At 40.0% G+C, this 17,444-nt stretch overlaps 1 protein-coding gene across 5 annotated transcripts in view; it reads right to left on the minus strand.

The window, feature by feature from the left end:
* Positions 1-294: 294 nt before the first annotated feature.
* DENND1A (DENN domain containing 1A) overlaps positions 295-17,444 on the minus strand; it is a 217,196-nt gene continuing 200,046 nt past the window's right edge. For 3 of the 5 annotated variants that reach the window (XM_075054618.1, XM_075054617.1, XM_075054616.1), the window contains 2 exons: positions 5,337-5,592; positions 295-4,444 (listed from right to left, as the gene is read on the minus strand). In XM_075054618.1, the coding sequence (XP_074910719.1) occupies positions 3,122-4,444; positions 5,337-5,592 (1,579 nt within the window). In that variant the 3' untranslated portion in view covers positions 295-3,121. Of the gene's footprint in view, positions 4,445-5,336; positions 5,593-8,115; positions 8,245-17,444 lie in introns of all 5 variants that reach the window. The other 2 variants (XM_075054615.1, XM_075054614.1) reach the window with 1 other exon arrangement.

Consider the following 17,444-nt stretch of genomic DNA (forward strand, 5'->3'; position numbering starts at 1 on the left):
GCTTGATTTTTTCCACATACATAAAAAAGGGGAGGGGGGGAAATATCTAAGCAGCTCAGACCATTCATTGCAGGTTAGAAAAAAAAAATCCCTAGTATGTGCAGAGAAATCACAAGCCTCTTGTAATTAACGTGTACGTAAGGTAACAAGAGAAAGGTCTTCAGCAACAAAAGCCTTGCATGTCTCGACAGCTTCCAATTCTAGTGTCTAAAATGTTTCTAACCTAATGAGTGAGCAAGATATAAAAATGGTTTTACCATCTGTACAGCATCAGATGCATCAGAAACTTAAAAGAGATTGTGTACGTTTTTTTTTAAATAAAAGTTATTTCTAATGGAAGAAAGCATCCATAAATAAGCAAAGCGGCACCAAACAAGCAAACAAGTACGGTGAGTACAGGAAAATGTACAAAGCTGAATATAAAGTCATTGATGAATAATATCAAGAACACTTCTTATACTAATTAGTAAAAACATCAAAAATACTTCTACATCAGAAAAAGAAATGTTTTACATCCAAGCTTGCTCTCCCAAGCACACTTTGTTTACAGCTGGCACTATTAGGAATGAATCATGTTAGGAATTCCTGAGTTTAAATAAGACAAAAAGCTAAATACTGCCCTAGGGATAGCTTGATTCCTTTATTATGAGAAGCACATAAACCAGTCTCCTGCTCGCAAATTCTATTCAAGAAGTGAGGAAGGTCACACACTCCAGGAGTGTGCTGCTTGTACTCCTCGATCTCAGAGGTGTGTTCAACCTCCCCCCTTCAAAATAAAGTGAAGGGTGATTAATGCCATTTGTGTGAAGTGTTAGTACTTTTCAGTGCCTCAAAACTGACTGACTTACTTAAAAAATAATAATCCAAGAGTGCTTATTTGTCTGAAAATCAACTGCATAAAATATTCCATAATATGGGCAGAGTAAAATAACCAGAGATGGAAAACGATTTGCAGTGATACAGAATTACCTGAGCGCTTTTCTATTTAGTTAAGCATGTGTAATAGGCCTACTCAGTATATAATCAGTGTGCAACTTTAAAAATTTTAAAAAAGAGTATGTGAAATTCAAATGGCATGTCATATGCAGAACTTTCTGGTGCCTGTACATATCCACCATAATTGAGAAAGTTTTATCATCTAGCTCATAGCAAAGGAGATCTGAAATTCCAGACTGAATTTATACATAACATTCATATTCTGAACTGTATAAAATAAAATGGAGCTATTATCTTAGACTTTCAATATTTTACTATGCAATACTAAAAACATCTGTTTTCCAACACAAAAAGAAAATACAAATCCAACTGAATGGCCTGCCAGAGTAACAGTACTTTACAGGAATATAATATTAATGTAATACTATGGTCTTTCCCAAACTGTTGGCATTTCAGATATTAAGAATATTTTTCTTTTGTATTGCACAGACTCAAACGCATAGACAGCCATTTTCATACACCAGAGTAAGAAAACTCCCAAGATTATATGAATAAAATAGATACATTGGAAATCAGATAAAGCTTTACAAGAATTTCCCCGTGTGTCCAAAATGATTTCCTTTATCAAAGGCTTAATGGTGATGTGATTACCTCTCCTAGAGTAACATGTTTTACATCAGATTGTGCCCAAATACAAAACAAAACAAAAAAGCACCACTTAAGTAAAACAGAAATGATCACTGCAAAGACAGCAGGTTTTATAAGGGATGCTAAGATTAAGATGAAATTTCTTGAGAATACTATTGCCACAGAGAAGTGTCTTAGAAAATCCGAACGAACGTACCCTTTAACCTTTTCATTGCAATTTTGTACTTCATGACCTCACAGTCCATTTCATGGTCCAGTTAATGTCTTGTTATACCAGCAAACAGTTCTCATCAAGAGCGGGATAAAGATCGTGGTTTTTCAGACAGGCTGAAGGAGCCAAGAGCCTTGCAGACCAGAATGAAGTCCCAGTTGCTTCCAGGTAGCAATTAGCACTTCTGAAGTCCAGCACTGACAGGGAGCTGTCACGCATTGGCCTCCCAGCTTCACAGCACTTACTCAGCTCAACTTGGAGTCTGGTTTCTGCCTGTACAGACAAGCGCTGCAGCTTTAATCTGTCTGCACTCAGGCCGTCTTGTAAGCATGCTGGCATTTAACTTGAACTCATGAGCTGGGAACATTTATACCCGAATTTTCTTCTCTTTTTTGTTTGTTTGTAATAATTAAGATATTGTTACATCCCATTCATATACTGCCATTTATAGTTATATATAATATTAACATACACATATATAAGAACTAGGATACTCTTTATGGCCTCTATTTTCTGATGTAAGTAACAAAAAACAAACAAACAAACAACCCCCCCAAAGGAAAACAATTGCTGGTGTTTCCAGTTTCCCAACAGAGATGCAGGACCAAACCCTGAGCAACTGCTCTGTGCTATGGTTTTGTTGCAACAAGGAATTATGACACTTCTGCACCAGAGAGGTCCCTACTACCTCTCAGTGTCAGTGTACTGGGGGAGGGAAATAAAAAATCTGCAACAAAAGCTCATCCAATAGTGTAACCTAAATGATGGTATTTCAAGACAGGACAAACTCGGAGCCTAATGGATTAATTCAGTGCAGCCCACAAGTCTGGGTTTGTTTGCTGCACTTTATGTGTGAAAGCAAACCATTATAGCTATATGTGTAACGCAAGAAAAACTGAACACCATTCCCACAGGCAGGAAGAAAACACTGGTACAATGTGCCGTGTCATGCCCCCGGCTGTGCTAAGGACTGAAAATACAAGGGAAGGAGTAACTTCTGCATCAGTAGTATTGTCTAAAAAGCTATGTGTGGAAAACCAAATCAAACCCCAAATCCAAACCCAACTACCCTCATGCTTTGGTCAGTGCAAGAGTCCCGGTGGTTTTCAGTGGCAGAGCGAGGAAGCCGTTGCAGGGACCAGGACAATGGGGGGACTCTGAACTCTGGGCAAAAAGCACTCGTGTGTGAATTGCAGCATGGTGAAGGTCCTGCAGCTACCCTGGCTGAGCCTTCCGTAAAAGAAATGCTTGGTTTTATGCTGGCTCAAAAAAACAAAAAAACCCCTCTATCAATTCCAAAGGGACATCAAAAGGCCATTGGGATTGTTACTCAAAGGTTTCCCATCGCTTTCTGAGCTGTTCAACCTTACCTGGTGTGGATGAGACGTCTTGCTTTGTCTTTTTTAACAAATCTTCAAATGGATCTTTTGTCTCCTCAGATTTTGAGGATAGTAACACTGACTCTAAGCCCTTAGCTGGCCTGGAAGGGATCAAAGGGGGTTCATTAGACAGGAGAACTCGTGCTTGTTTGGGATCTACCTTTGAGCTGGACTGGCCCGCCTGTAATGTTCTGGTTTTAGAAGGACCACTTAGACATGCTGGCTGTAGAGAGCTTGTTGGAGAAAGGCTGTGGCTCTGCAGCAATAAGGAGCTAGCTGGTGGCACGGCTGGAGCCTGGCTAAACAAGTTTGGCATGGAGAGTGTTGAAATGTTTGGTTGAGGTCTTTGTGGTGGGTAGAAGCTAGAATTAGGTGTTATGAAGCTAGAGCTGTAAGCATGACCTAAAGAGGGGGTGAAAGAGCTCCTTGGGGGTCTAACTAGAGACACTGAAAGGGCTCCTGGCACTGTTTGCATAAATGGATTAGGAGACGGCTGTAAAAAAGGTGGTGCTGCTGGGGAAGGATAACCAAGTGGCTGGGCAAATGGTGCAGCTGGAGGAGACACAAAGTCACTTGCCACCGAGACAAAGCTAGCTGCAGAAGGTGGAGTGGCTGAGCTTTGCAGGCTGCGGGGACCTTGCTGTGGGCCACTGCTTTGCCAGCTGGCTGTTTTTAACGGATCCAGGAGATTAAGAAGGTAGTCGCTTTCATTACCTGCATTTTCTGTCTTCACTTTGACAGGCTGGAGCATCTCAGCAGTGCTGGTAGCACTGGACAAAAGCTGAGACGGATGAGAGGAATAATTTACAGACTGCTGGATTTCAGCATCTGAGGACACACTACCAACTCCAAAGGGCTCTGGGACAAGATCTGAAACCAAATGGCTACGTCCTGTAGTGTGGGTGGTAAGAATTTCTGTTGGCCCAGCTGGAGTCTGATGCTTGGAAGCCCTGGGTGCTGGTGGTGGTGGCACTATCCCCAGTTCAGGAGTCTTTCTTCCCTGTGGCCGAGGAATGGTGATGTTCCCTTGCACAGCAGGACTTGATTCATCCTTTTCTGCAGGAGCCAGAATGCTGTCTCTGCTCCGGGGTCTCCTTGTGATTGGCGGCATGTTACCAAGTGCCATCAAGGGCCTTTCCGGTGAGCTTTGGGAATACTTGGTAGGAATAGCCATATCATCATGACCCATACTCCACAGCTTGTTGTAAGGGTGAGACAGCTTCATGGTTGGTACAATCCTGTTCCTCTCAGACACACCTAGATCCATTCTCTGCAAGAAAGCATAAAAAAGTTAACTTTTACTGATCTCCTCACAACATAGAGCACAAAGTGAAGACGGGCTGCTGACCTGTGAGTGGAAGAGGATCTGTCCACAGACTGCAAACACTGCAGAGGGACAACAGCATGCAGCCTAGACAGACAGACAGGAGATCAGAAGCTGGACTCTGCAGTTTTAATTCCAGCTCTGCCTCTAATGAGTTGTTCAGCTGTGACATATTGCGGCATCTGTTAGGCAAGCAAGGAGCACGTACCTATATCTAAGGTACAGAAACTGAGAATCCTTAATTGCTGTATGGAAAAAGCTGTCAAATGAGATATCTGGATATAACAATTAAATATTATTGTAAGGTAGAAACGACATTCTTTTCTTTCATGTCACATGAAGATCTCAGAGTCTGCTTCAGTTTGGCACTTACTAAGCTGCATATATTTAGCAAAGTTCTTCATAAAGAATCTCTCTTCTACAATCTAGATTGTTCAAATGATGCCTGGACCAAAATGGCCAGATTAAAAGAAGGTCATTTAAAAAACATGCAGTTTGGAAGGACCTGAAAATTCCCAGGTATTCATTCTCACTGCTGAGCATCAAAGATAACTGTGTGCGATAGCCAATGGACAAAATAGATTCTGAGGAATAGGGCAAATATTTCCTCCTTTAGAAGTAAAGGCTATAGTTTTAGTGGAGAAAGTTACTGTCTTATAGCTGAGTCCCATTCCAGTGATTTCTTAATTCAGAAATGAATTTTGAAACACATGAACAAATGCCTGGAAAATGAATGCATCTACCCAATAATATGAAAATATTCCTCAGAGAATAATGCAAGACAGCCAGCCCGAGTTCTGTGCAGGAACCCCCAGCGCACACGAAACCCTGTCCAAACCTGGTAATCAAATGTGCACCGCTGATCTGCCTCTTCTTTGGGAGTCCGCAGGTCTTCTAGGCTCTTAGCTTGGCTGAGAGGCTGAAGCTGTGTTTCTACTTCTAAGTTAGGGAAAATGTCTTCAAGGAGGTTGATTTCTGTGGCCTTGCTTGAAAGCAGAGGGCTTGGAGGCAGAGGCTCTTTTGATTTTTCTGGACTGACTGCCTCTTCCCCATCAGCACTATCAGATTCTTTCAGGGCCCGGTATGGTTGAGGCCTAGAAGAGAAACAAAAATCATGTTGCAAATTACTGTCTTTCTAATTTTTTTTTAAAACAAGTATTTACTAAGGAGCTGGATGGCAAAACACAGCTTACAGTGCCTTGTGAACAGCACGTGTGTGAGCAAAGTGACCAAGGGCAGAAGGACATACAAAGATGACTTGGCACTCGAGAGGTTTTCAGAAGGGAAAAAGACCTAAGTGGGAAGTACTCAGAGGAAAGCTGTGATCATGCAGTTACGGACAGGCTGAAGAGGGAACTCTCTTGGAGCAGGAATAACAGGACACTAGCTCTCCATTTTGACAGTCTGGCCCTCCCCCTCAGGCAGACCACTGCTACTGTGCTCAGTCCTTTCACACAAGAAGTCGGAGCAAGCACACTGCAAAGTGTCCTGCGTTTTGCAGGCACTTACATTCTCTTGCTTCAAGCTAAGCCAGCACAGAACATAATTCAGTGTTTTTCTGCAATAATTGGGAGCACTGTGCAGAGTTCCAATGATTACATTGGTGTCATCTTATCAAGAAACAACACGATCCATTATGGAGACACCTATTTTACATTTACAGCCAAGGCCAAGTTAGCAGGATGCTTTTCTTGCACATACCTCAGCAAAAAAATGAACACCAGCAGATTTGCATATTGGTTCTGTGTACAGAGAACAGCAGCATAATGCGCATCCAATTAATAACAAGAAGTGCCATACATATCTGTGGTGACTGGCATTTGACTGGCAGCCAGTTTTACTGTGGCATTTAAACAAGGTTTCAATAAAAAGAAAATATTTGTGAGACCTGCAAAAACAGATACTATGGAAGAACCCTCCTCCTCTTTCCGTATTTTATTATAATACATCTACATCATGCAAATTTATAAACAGCCCATCTTACTTCATTCATCAACACATAAATAGCAGGCATTCGGCTAGCAACACAAGAATGTAAGAATGCAAGTACAAGACAGACAGCTGACGGTACATGTCCTTAGGAAGAGGGTGATCTTGCAAATCTCAGTCATATCTTTAGTCTCTCACGTAATATGTGCTCATCTGCTAAGCACTAGATCGTACTTCAACCCCCACCCACGAGGAATATTCTGCAAACAAACCATTTTAGTGGCCTGGCCTCCTCCACCCCAAACACAAGAGTGTGGGAACATTTTTCTGGCCCTTTGCTACTGAACCTCTACGTCTGTCTCCCCATGCCCAACTGCCCTCAGTCACGTCCCTTCCCTGTCGCTCTCTGAACCCGTCTTCTGCAACACACGTGAACTTTAGCAATTGGAGACTCCACTATCAACCTGGCAGCCGCCTTCTCCAGCCTAGTCTAACACAAATGCATCCAGCAGGCTCCAGTTGCTCAGATGCGACTGGGCATCCATCTCCCAGCACCTGGAACTGCCCGGATCTGGCATCACACAGATTTCTGAAGCAGCAGCTCACAGTACCCTGGCACCTCTCCCTACAGGTTCTGGTCAAGCCAGCAACTGCATTTGTGAAAAGAATTAGTGTAATTCTGTGCAATTTATCTCCCTTTCTCCCCCTAGAAATCCTCAAGCAGGTGAGGTTAGGAAAGAACAAATCCTCCCGGTGACATGCAGTGAGGCCTTAGCTCAAGACTGCCCTCCGGGGTTGTACGTTCAAATACGCAGTAAGAGGTATTTAGTACAGCTGAATCAGTGTGCACCCTCCGTGTGACAGTGTCACTCTCATCTCCAAAAGATACGCTTGGGCCCCTGGGAAGACTGGCCAGGTAAACGGGAGCTGACAGGCAACACTCGTTCCCTGAACACGGGTACCTTGGGCAGGTGGCAGAACCCTGCGGCCAGTGCTTAAACGTACAGCTCTCCCAGACTGGTAGTTGCAATACGGCCAAGCTGCTCAGGACCATGTTTCAAAACTAGGCAGGATTAAGTTATGGAGGTTTGGGAATTTACAACTATTTACAAATTACAAAGTCAGATACAAATAACACGGTGAGTAAACCCAACAAACTGCTTGCTGTTTCTTGTATAATTTTAGGTCAGATTGTACTCAAAACCCTTGGAGGACCTCTGCATAGCAATGCCCCATAGTCACTGAGGATGTGGTACTTGACAGAACAGGGAGGCTGGGATCAAGCAAGTGAAACTGGAAAAAGCCAATAACTGCACTGAAATAAGGCTCACAGGACAATCCAAAAAAGCACAGCTAGCACTGCACAAGAATGGCAGAAGGTTTGGACAAGAACACAAGCAGCACATTGGAACAAGGGGGAAGCGGAGGGGTTACACCCCACAGAGCTCAAGCCCATGTAAAACTGTAAGCTGGGCATTGCTGCATAGCGTTTCATGCAGGAGTATGCTTTTGCATGCTGCTAACTATCAAAACAAACAAGCAGGAGAAATGCTGAACATTCATCAAGCGCCGTACAGAGACTGCAGGAGTGTTTCCAAAATTCCAAGTATAGGAGCAAGGCACCCTGACCAACGCAAAAACCGTTGTTTGAAGACTGAATTAATACAATGGAAGAATAAAGGATAGACCATTCAAAAGGAGCAGAGAAGAAAAAGTTTTCAGAGAAGCCAGAGACAGGATCCTCTTCCTGCTGAAATTCATCATCAGAAGAGTCCTCAGAGAGGAAGACTGTATAGTGTCGCATAGGCTTTACAAGGCTGAGGGAAACAGGAAGAGAAAAGGAAGTTATCAAGTTGTCACATTCAAATCTCCAGAGGAGAGAGAAACCAAGTGATTCGTAGGCTCTAAATCATTTCCGAACGTGACTGACTGCCACCGCAAAGAGCTCTGCAGGTAACCGTTGAGCTCTACTTTTCAGGCAGAAAATACAACTCTTCTAAAAATGTCTAGGGTGCCATCTAGTTGGGAAGGGTACCAAAGACCTGCAATGACACCCATGCTGCAAAAGAAGCCAATACAGAAACCCACCTTTTCCCCACTACATTTTCTAGAGAGTTGGGCATCTTTTGTTGTTCAGAAATACATCTTTGCTTCTCAGATTCTCTGAGCTCTAACTACAAGCAAACAAATATTAGATCTACCTCTCTGCTTTATAGATGTTTAGACTGACGTTAGTCTGATATATGAGAGGAGCTGACTTGAGGGCAACAATTCCTACTTGTATCTATTTTTGAGATCTGAAATTGCTTCACACTAGAATAAAAACAAAACTGTCCAAGGATTTATATGAAATGCAGTTTGTCAAGTAAGGCGTATATGTTTCTTTCCTCAATGGTTAACTACTTTCAAAGTCTGGCAGAAAAAGCACTCAAGCTAATTTCTCCTGCATCACGGGACCCTAACTATCAATCTATGAATTTGTTATCAAAGGCCTGGAACAAAAATCCTTTCAAATGAAAACTTCTTAAAATCAGAAGTGCCTCTGGAAACACACTTCAGCTGTAATTAAAACCAACCAACCAACCAAAAAAAAACCAAACAAAAAAACCCCCACACCAAAACCAAACCAAACCAAAAAAACCCAAACCAACAAAAAGCAACCACCACCAAAAACATTTCACCAGACTTTTGACAAGCACATATTAGACATCTTTATTTTATACACAGAGGTCAGATCTCCAGGATTTGCTCTTGTACCTAATGAAGACAATACCTAAATTTTTAGTGAATGTAAAACTAACTATGCATTACCCATGTCTGGGCAAACATACACTGATTGGTGGATAAAAGAAAAATATTTTTAAGTTTGCTGAATTTATGAATATTTTTTCTATTATTTATTGTAGCTATCAGTTGCTTCACTTCATTTTAACCAAAAACCCAGTAAATTACTCCTTTCTGCATAAAGCAGAAGCTTCTAAGATTGACTGTTTCCACTGGAGCAAATTCAGAAGTGGCTATCACTGCTTTCAACAATTAAATGCACTATCAGCTTTAGTAGAAGAGGTAAGAGTACAGGAGCAGGCTACTTAAGCAGAAATACACTGGAATGAAGAGTTTGAAGAAATTAATAGCAAATATTGCCTCATTTGTAATGCTAAAATATCCTGATCTTTAGTAAAGTATGAAGCAAGTGCCATCGTTCATTCCCCTCTGAAACACTGAAGCTCTGGATGGCAAAAGAGTTTCTAGAAAATATATTCTCACAAATTATATATTAAGACAAATGCTTCACAAGTAACTGAAAGCAGTAAAAGCAAATCCAGAATTACCAGTACTAATCAGAGGCCTCTACACCATAGTCCAGTGCTTTTCAATCTACTAAAACTCAAGGACAACATTGTGTACAGCCACCAAAACTATATGCACTTACAAAACCCCATATACTCAATTTTTAACAGTTATTTATTGTTTCTTATTTATTCTCCCCATTTCATTTGCGTTCTGGCATATCTAAGTGTGCATGAGTGGAAATGAAAAAAAAAAACCAAGAAAACCTCTTTTCAGTGTCATTATAAACCACCTTTATATGTCTTCCAGACCAAACAACAGGCTGATGAACACTGATAGATGTTGCTAGAGAGCACCATTTACAGGTCTCTTTTTTCTTCCCCACATCACTATAACAATGGAAAAGAAATCACTAGGATCATAAAAGCAAACATTGTTTCTAGCCATCCAAATGAGGTCTCTTCCCAAACATCTTCATTTTATAAACCACATATCACTGATAACATCCTAGTTATTGTAGTGAATCAAAACATACATCGTGAATGACACAAAGCCATACACAATTGAGACGGGAGCCTAATTTTCCAACTACTGAGGTCCAGAATAAAATTTGTTATTTCAGTGTAAGCAGAATCAGGCTCATAATGTGGAACAAAGGATAGGTCCTGATCCTGTAGACATCGCAGAGCGATGCAAATATATCACACCACTATGTATATTATAGATAAGATGAGGATATGCTGAAATTGGAACAGGACCAAAAGCATGGATAGAAAAAGAAAGAATTTGATTTGTTGCCTTTATAGTATAGACATACTAACAAACTACCTCTAGTGGCACTTGAATGCATAATCAGCCTTCACTCGTTTAGTTCTTTTGTCTCAATCACTAAATAACTATATAATAAAGTTATGAAAATCAGTCTAAAAGATTAGGTCAGAAAAAGAGAAGTTGGACACTGCAACCGACAGCTCAAGACGGCCCGAGCTGCCACTGTGAATAAATGTTTATTCACAATCAGGTCAGAGCTAATGAATAAAAAGTCTAAAACAGTGGTGGCAGTGGATGCAGCTGATAGTGTTAAATCATAGTCTGTGGTACTCCAATTAAAGCTGTTGCATAGCTGTTCTTTTCCCCTCTTCTGCTATAATAGGCATCTAGGGAAAGTGAGGTGGTGCCACTGCATTAGGAAAAATTTGCTATAACATTTTTTTAACACCCCCCCTTTTTTTTTTTTTAAAGAGAGTGACTATTATCCAAAAATTTCAATTTACATTAACAAAAGGCTCCACCTAAAATAAATCAGAAATTAAAGATACTTTTAAAATATTTCTTTTTTTGAACTTACATACATGTCTTTTTGTGTTAGGAGAGTAAATTACCATTTAACAAGATTTCAGAAAATCTAAAATTATTTCCAGAAATAAAGAGTGATATTGAATTTCCACATATCTTGCTGATGCACTAAATGTTTGGTAACTGCATATAAGAAATGTTTTGGTGCAGCTGCCCTTAAAGCACTGCCTCTGATACCTTTTGTTTGCCTTCAGACTATGCTGAATTCAAATGCATTGTGTCTGTGCACATATAAAATAAACTGGGAACAAACTATGAAGAAATAAGATAGGATCTTGTTGGCTGGATCATCAGTTGCACTTCAGTGCAGCTCAGTGCAAGTAAGATTAAATACATAGGAAGTTAATATGCACCGGGTTCATTGCTGTTGCAAGACTCCTTAAATGAAAGTGGGATCTCATAATTAGAAAAAAGAAAGCACTTAAGTTTCATCGTTGGTGTGCTCTGTAAGAGATTTTGGTGCAAGATAAGGGATGAACAATCTAAAATTGTCCAAGTTTACATTTTTTTTTTTATTCGCTTGAGGCAGTAGAATCCAAAAAAAGTGCCTATTCCCTCATTAACCCAATTCGGCAACTCTCCTGCAGTCTGCCACCCACCACTTGCTAGAATTTCATACACAAAGAGCTGTCTCTGAAAAGGCAGGTCACAGCAAGCCTGGCTACAAGGCAGGCACTGCTGCAGTCTTCCAGGGAAAAAAGGATGTGTCCGTCACAGCTACAACCCTCATCATCTCCACATGACTGCACCAGCTCCTGCCTACCTAATCTCTTAGCTGAGTTACCATGCAGATGACTTGCTGATCTCTTTCTAATGTTTAGTTTAACATGTCTTCGGTTAGCACTAGCATATGACAGTACTGACAGCCGTGGCTGTTCCTTTTTAAATATCATGTCAGAAACACAGTGCAATAAAGCTGGGGATGCGCTCCATGGCTCTGCGTACCATTATGGTAGTATGGGTTTCTTTTTTAATGAGGAAGATCTGCATCTCAGGAGCTTTTTTCATGTGTCAGGATGCATGGACAAATCAGCAGCACATCACACTGGCCAAAAATGAAATGCTGACAAATGTAGATATTTCAAATTTAATTGACACCTAAATGTACTTGAGATAGAAAAAATACATACAGAAAATGTGAGTTCAGGATATGGGAATTAATAAGGAGAATTCTGTAATAATTTTAAAAGATATTTTGGTTATAAGAAAATTAATTTTTATTTGCTTTTTTTATTAACTGTGTTGCTTTTTTCTGATTAGAGAGATTATGGTACAAAGCGGTGGTATGGACTTGTCATTATTCTCCTAAAAAGGGCTTCCCAAATTTGAGGGAGGATTTTTTTTTTTATTAATATATTTTTTTAAAGAATAGCTATACAGCAGCTCTAGGGAATTAAGGAATTTGTCCCTCTTAGACAGTAAAATGAAGAGAATGAGGGATTTGGATGCATGGGCTTTTTCTTGCCAGTATGAAATAGGAGACTTGGGACTGAGGGGATTACCTAGTAACTATTCAATCTGAACAAAGCACAGACCTATCACTGGAATTCCTTCCTGCATATTCTGAATACGCAATACACGCGAGTGTGAACTAACAAAAACATTAAAATATCTATTTGATTTTTAAAGTGTCACTTTGTATACTGTAATGTTCATAGGAGCAGAATATTTCCAGAAAAACAAAAACATTAGCATAAAGGATACTTTAAATTAAAACAACAAAAAAATTAATACCACAAGTCATCCATCCAGATAACAAAAACAACAGCTTGTGATCACTACACCCAGTAAAGGCAAGTAATAAATTGTTTTATAGTTTTTATGAACTTTTTACAAATTTTCCAGAGAGCTGGAAATACTAACAAAGAATTTAAAGTGGGAACAAGCTGGATGACACCTCTGCCTGCTCTGACAGATCTAGATGCAAGATTCTGCAAAGTCGTTACACATTTTTGTCCTATTACTCGGTACTAAGGATTCATTCACCAATTTCCCTTGCAGCTACCACAGCCCTTTACAAAGGCAAGCTGCATACATTCGGTAGGTTCACTCCAAAGCAGACAGCAGAAATTAGGCCCCAAAATTACAGTTTCTTTTAAACCACCATACTGGAAAGCTGGGAGAGCCAGGAAGGACCGGCATTGCCAAAGGGCAGCCCTGCCTGCCCTGTGCTACAGTTCTTGTCTGGCTAGGCCTGCGACAAAACCTGACTTCTCTCCGTACGTTTCTTTCCCCTTTGCTGTCCCTTTGCTGGGCACCTGCTTTCTTCCTAGCACCATTTTCATTGCATCTAGCTTCCCCTGCTCCAATTTTCCCAAGGTAGAGAAACCAAAGCTCACACAGCGAGTCTTGTCTGCTACAGCCTGCAGTATTTTCTTTTTGATTCCAGCCATCCTTGTTCATATAGGCTCTTGCTGGCTTTAGACTTCTTCCCAAGTAGAGATCCTTGCTTGCAGTGATGCCATGGAAAACCTTTACCATATGCAAATTCTGTGTGGCAGAGCTCCGAGAACCTGGTTACAACCACTGGAATTTAATGTGCTTTATGAGCCTGTATCATTCAACACAGCCATCACGCTGACTTCATACTAAATTCAGTGTAATAACCCACTATTGCACTGCATCCTATTTTCATTCATGTGATATAAGGGAAAGCCATTAGCTTCTCTACTAAGTCCTACATGACTTCTGGAAAGCCATAATGAACTGCTGCAGCACTGACATGGGTTTAGCCAGCCCAAGAGCCTTTTGACATGCTGTTAATTGTGAGCATGACCCTCTGATTTTCTATTTTAATTTCCTCCCACTCTGCATGCCCTGGAAACCAGCGAGTCGGTACTTACAGAAGACAGATTCTAGAGCACTCTGGAAGCCTATTCTACATTTAATAGGAAATCTTGCTGTGGTGTAAAAGAGAGCTCTCAAAAAACTGCCTATCTGTTAAAAATGCAATGTCTTATTTCTGTGAACAACTAATTTGTGTTTAAGGAGGCATGTCCCGGATGACTAGGATTGCCCCAGGTGGTAATCCAGCATTTTCTGAGCTCTCATCTACAAACCCTTCCTGTTACCTTATAACTAAAAAAGTTTTTTTTAAAAAATCATACATTTTAGATTAAATGAGAAAATTTAAAGAATCATAAACATCACAAACCTTGAATTATTGATAAAATTGTAAAAAAACCCCACTGTCTATTGAAATAGAATTCACTGAAAATTTTGATGGGGGAAACAACAGTTCTTCCACCAGCTCTTCTAAATATGATGGTTTAACAACAGACATTAGCAATAATCTGGGGTGTTCTTTGAAGTCACTGCTCCTGCCCTCCTGTGTTTTAATTGAAGACTGATCAGAAAATGAGCATATACACCTCCAAAACAATGTTTTTCTTTTATATGCATTAAAAAAATTAACTCGTGTAACTGATGATACACATTTCCTAATATCATAAGAAATGCCTTAATAAATATAACAACTGAACAGATGTCTACATAATGGTTTACTTTTCAGAGATGACATGCAACATTACAAAGGGAAAAGAGGCTGCTCTGTGAAATGAGTTCACTGGGAGTCAGGCTTGGGCTAGCGGCACGCTGCCCCGAGGATCCTGTCTCCACCAACTGGAAGGAGGATGCAAAAGTCACAGTTGGAGCTAATGAGTCAGATATGCTGGGAAATGTCTCTGATGCCTTCATGCAGTCATTCAAGACCAAAAAGTTAATGTTAGTTTTAAATATAGAAAGAAACTCCTCATTGAGCAGAAACTCCTCCTCACAAACATATCCCACACATGAGTACCTGAAAAAAATAACTGGCTAATAATTAGTTTTGGAACCAGTGCAATTAAGCTAAATATTTTGGTAAAGTTTAGTTTAAGAAAAGCACCCTCTCAGTGCTGCTGCTTTCATGGAATCTCCTCTGATCTGCAATAAGGGTACTCCAACACTACCAAGTAACATGAGTGAAAATATATGTTGTGGTGTTTTCATTCATTTTAGTATCATCCAAGAGAGGGAAAACAATGTAATTTTTTTTAAAGAGACAACACCTGGCTTTATGTTTTCATTCAGAACAATATAGGAAGATTCTTTCTTACTGGGTCAGAAAAAAGAAAGTTTGTGAAAAAAGTCATGAAAATCCTATCTTTAACTACTATTTTAAAAAAATCTTTTTCCTTTATTCAAAATGTCATTTTGAGATAAATAGTAAGGAAAAAGGTCAGGATTACTGAGTCATTACCTATTTCAAAGGCATTCACCCAATGTTATTTCTTAGGGAAGCCATTTATTTGGGCTTTAAGTACAAGGTTAGATATTTCCTCCATTTGTGCTTCTGAAATCACAACTGTGGTGTCAGTCTCATCATCGTTGCATGTTGTATTTCCCGTCTCTCCCACTGCCCCAACTTGTTTTTATTAAAACACTCTAACCAGACACCTTACAGGAGATCTAGTTGAGTGCAATATTCTACAATTAACTGTCTGGAAGTAGTTATGTCAAAGTTTGTTTTGCCACCTGAAGCTGGTGACAGGAAAGAATGAAAATAATCAGATCCTGCTGTGACACTGCATTTGAACTGGATAAAATACCAAAGCTGTGAAACATCAGGAAGAGACCACAACTGGTACCGTAAAGCAAGTGTCAGTCGTATTAGCAACATTACCTGGGTTTCTTCCACATTTAAAAGATGGAAAATTCTATCAGTAAAATGCTCATGAAGAAAAATAAGTCAGTTTATAGCTACAAAGCTTCTTCATTATCTTTTATAGATTATTGTCAATCATTGCCACAAAAAGATTTTCGTTTACAATTAGTATTTACTCACTAAAATTAACAGCAATAGATTAAAACCAAGTAAAATAATAATTGTAATTCAATATATTACTAGCATTAGTATAAATATCATTCATGTTTATGTTTATTTCTGTTCTGATACTGGCAGGAATTGAAAATGCATGTTAGCAGTAAGCCACGCTGGAATGTCAAGAAGCTTTTGAATCCAAAACTGCAGAATCCTTCATATGAAACACACATAATGGTTAAATTGACTCAATTTCCTTCACCTACGTGCAGTGAGTCATCATACTACATATTAAGAAAAAACTTTTATTTTAAGAATTCCTATAATCTTTGTGCAGGGACAGCTACCACCCTGTAACAGCACAAGCCCTTTTGCAGGATTTGCAATCTACTCCACAAGAGGGCAACCAAATTCCACTACAAAATGGATAAATAATCCTGTAGAATTTAAAGGTGACCATTCATTTTAGCTAAAAGCCAGAATATCTCCCCATTCCTAGAGTGGCTGGAAAAAAAGCTAGCCACGCACTTAACTTTGGACAGGTGAGGGGGGCAACCTCCATCTCTTTTTCCCTCATAAACAGTGGTGACAAGGAACTGGTACACATGTAGGAAAAAGGTGTGTTTAAAGAAACCAACCATTTTTCTTTTTATGGGATTTTATTATCTTCAGATACAACAAATATCCTGTAATCTTGGGCATCAGCTGAAGCATTTCACTTTACTGACAATAAAGCCAGCACAGGCTGGGACACAAACAAATAATGCAAAGTGGCTACGACATAAGCAATTACTTTGTGGTGCAGGTGGAGATGAATTACAAGGAAATCTCTGTGACAGATTAGATAAGATCAACCATCTTGCGGCCCCCGAGTCTTTTGCTTTTAGTCTGTGAGCAGTTCCAGTGTGACTTCCCATGCTAAGGCTGCACTGCCACAACACTGGACATTTGGAAAATGCTACCCCACTCACTGTTCAAAGGCAGCGTCAAAGATGCTTCACACGGGGGGAATACCAGTTTAATCTTGCCACGACTTTGAATATGTATACTGGCTCTGTTGCCTGCTGTTTTTACCTCACTGCTCGGTTGTTTCGTCTGGAGTGCCAAGTAGGTCTGTCCCTACTCTAGCCACATTTTTCACAATGCCGCCTTCTAAGATCAACCGCCCCAGGCAAAATGCACAGTACTTAAGCTTCCCAAATTCTGAACTGAGAGGAGGAAACCTGCTTACTAGGACCCTTAAGAAGTGCAGCTAATACCAGCCTCTGTATTCAATCAGAACTTAGTGCTGTGGAATCTTTTGTACTTCTGAACAGTTGAAGTAGCTACACTCAAAAGAATCCAAATAATTTTAAATCCAAAATGGATATTCATGCAGCCTACACGTATATTTACACACAATAGTGTCTGTCTTTTGGGCTACGTTCGTAAGGTTCAATATATCCATTCTCTCCTTAGGTTTTCACTTGATGGCCTGTTGTTAAGAGTATCTGCAACAACACACAGTATTGTCATCTTTGTAAGAAGTATTTTAATATTTGACATTCATGAAACTATCTGAAAAAATTT

Source organism: Buteo buteo, chromosome 23 (assembly GCF_964188355.1).
Source record: "Buteo buteo chromosome 23, bButBut1.hap1.1, whole genome shotgun sequence".
Taxonomy (NCBI): domain Eukaryota; kingdom Metazoa; phylum Chordata; class Aves; order Accipitriformes; family Accipitridae; genus Buteo; species Buteo buteo.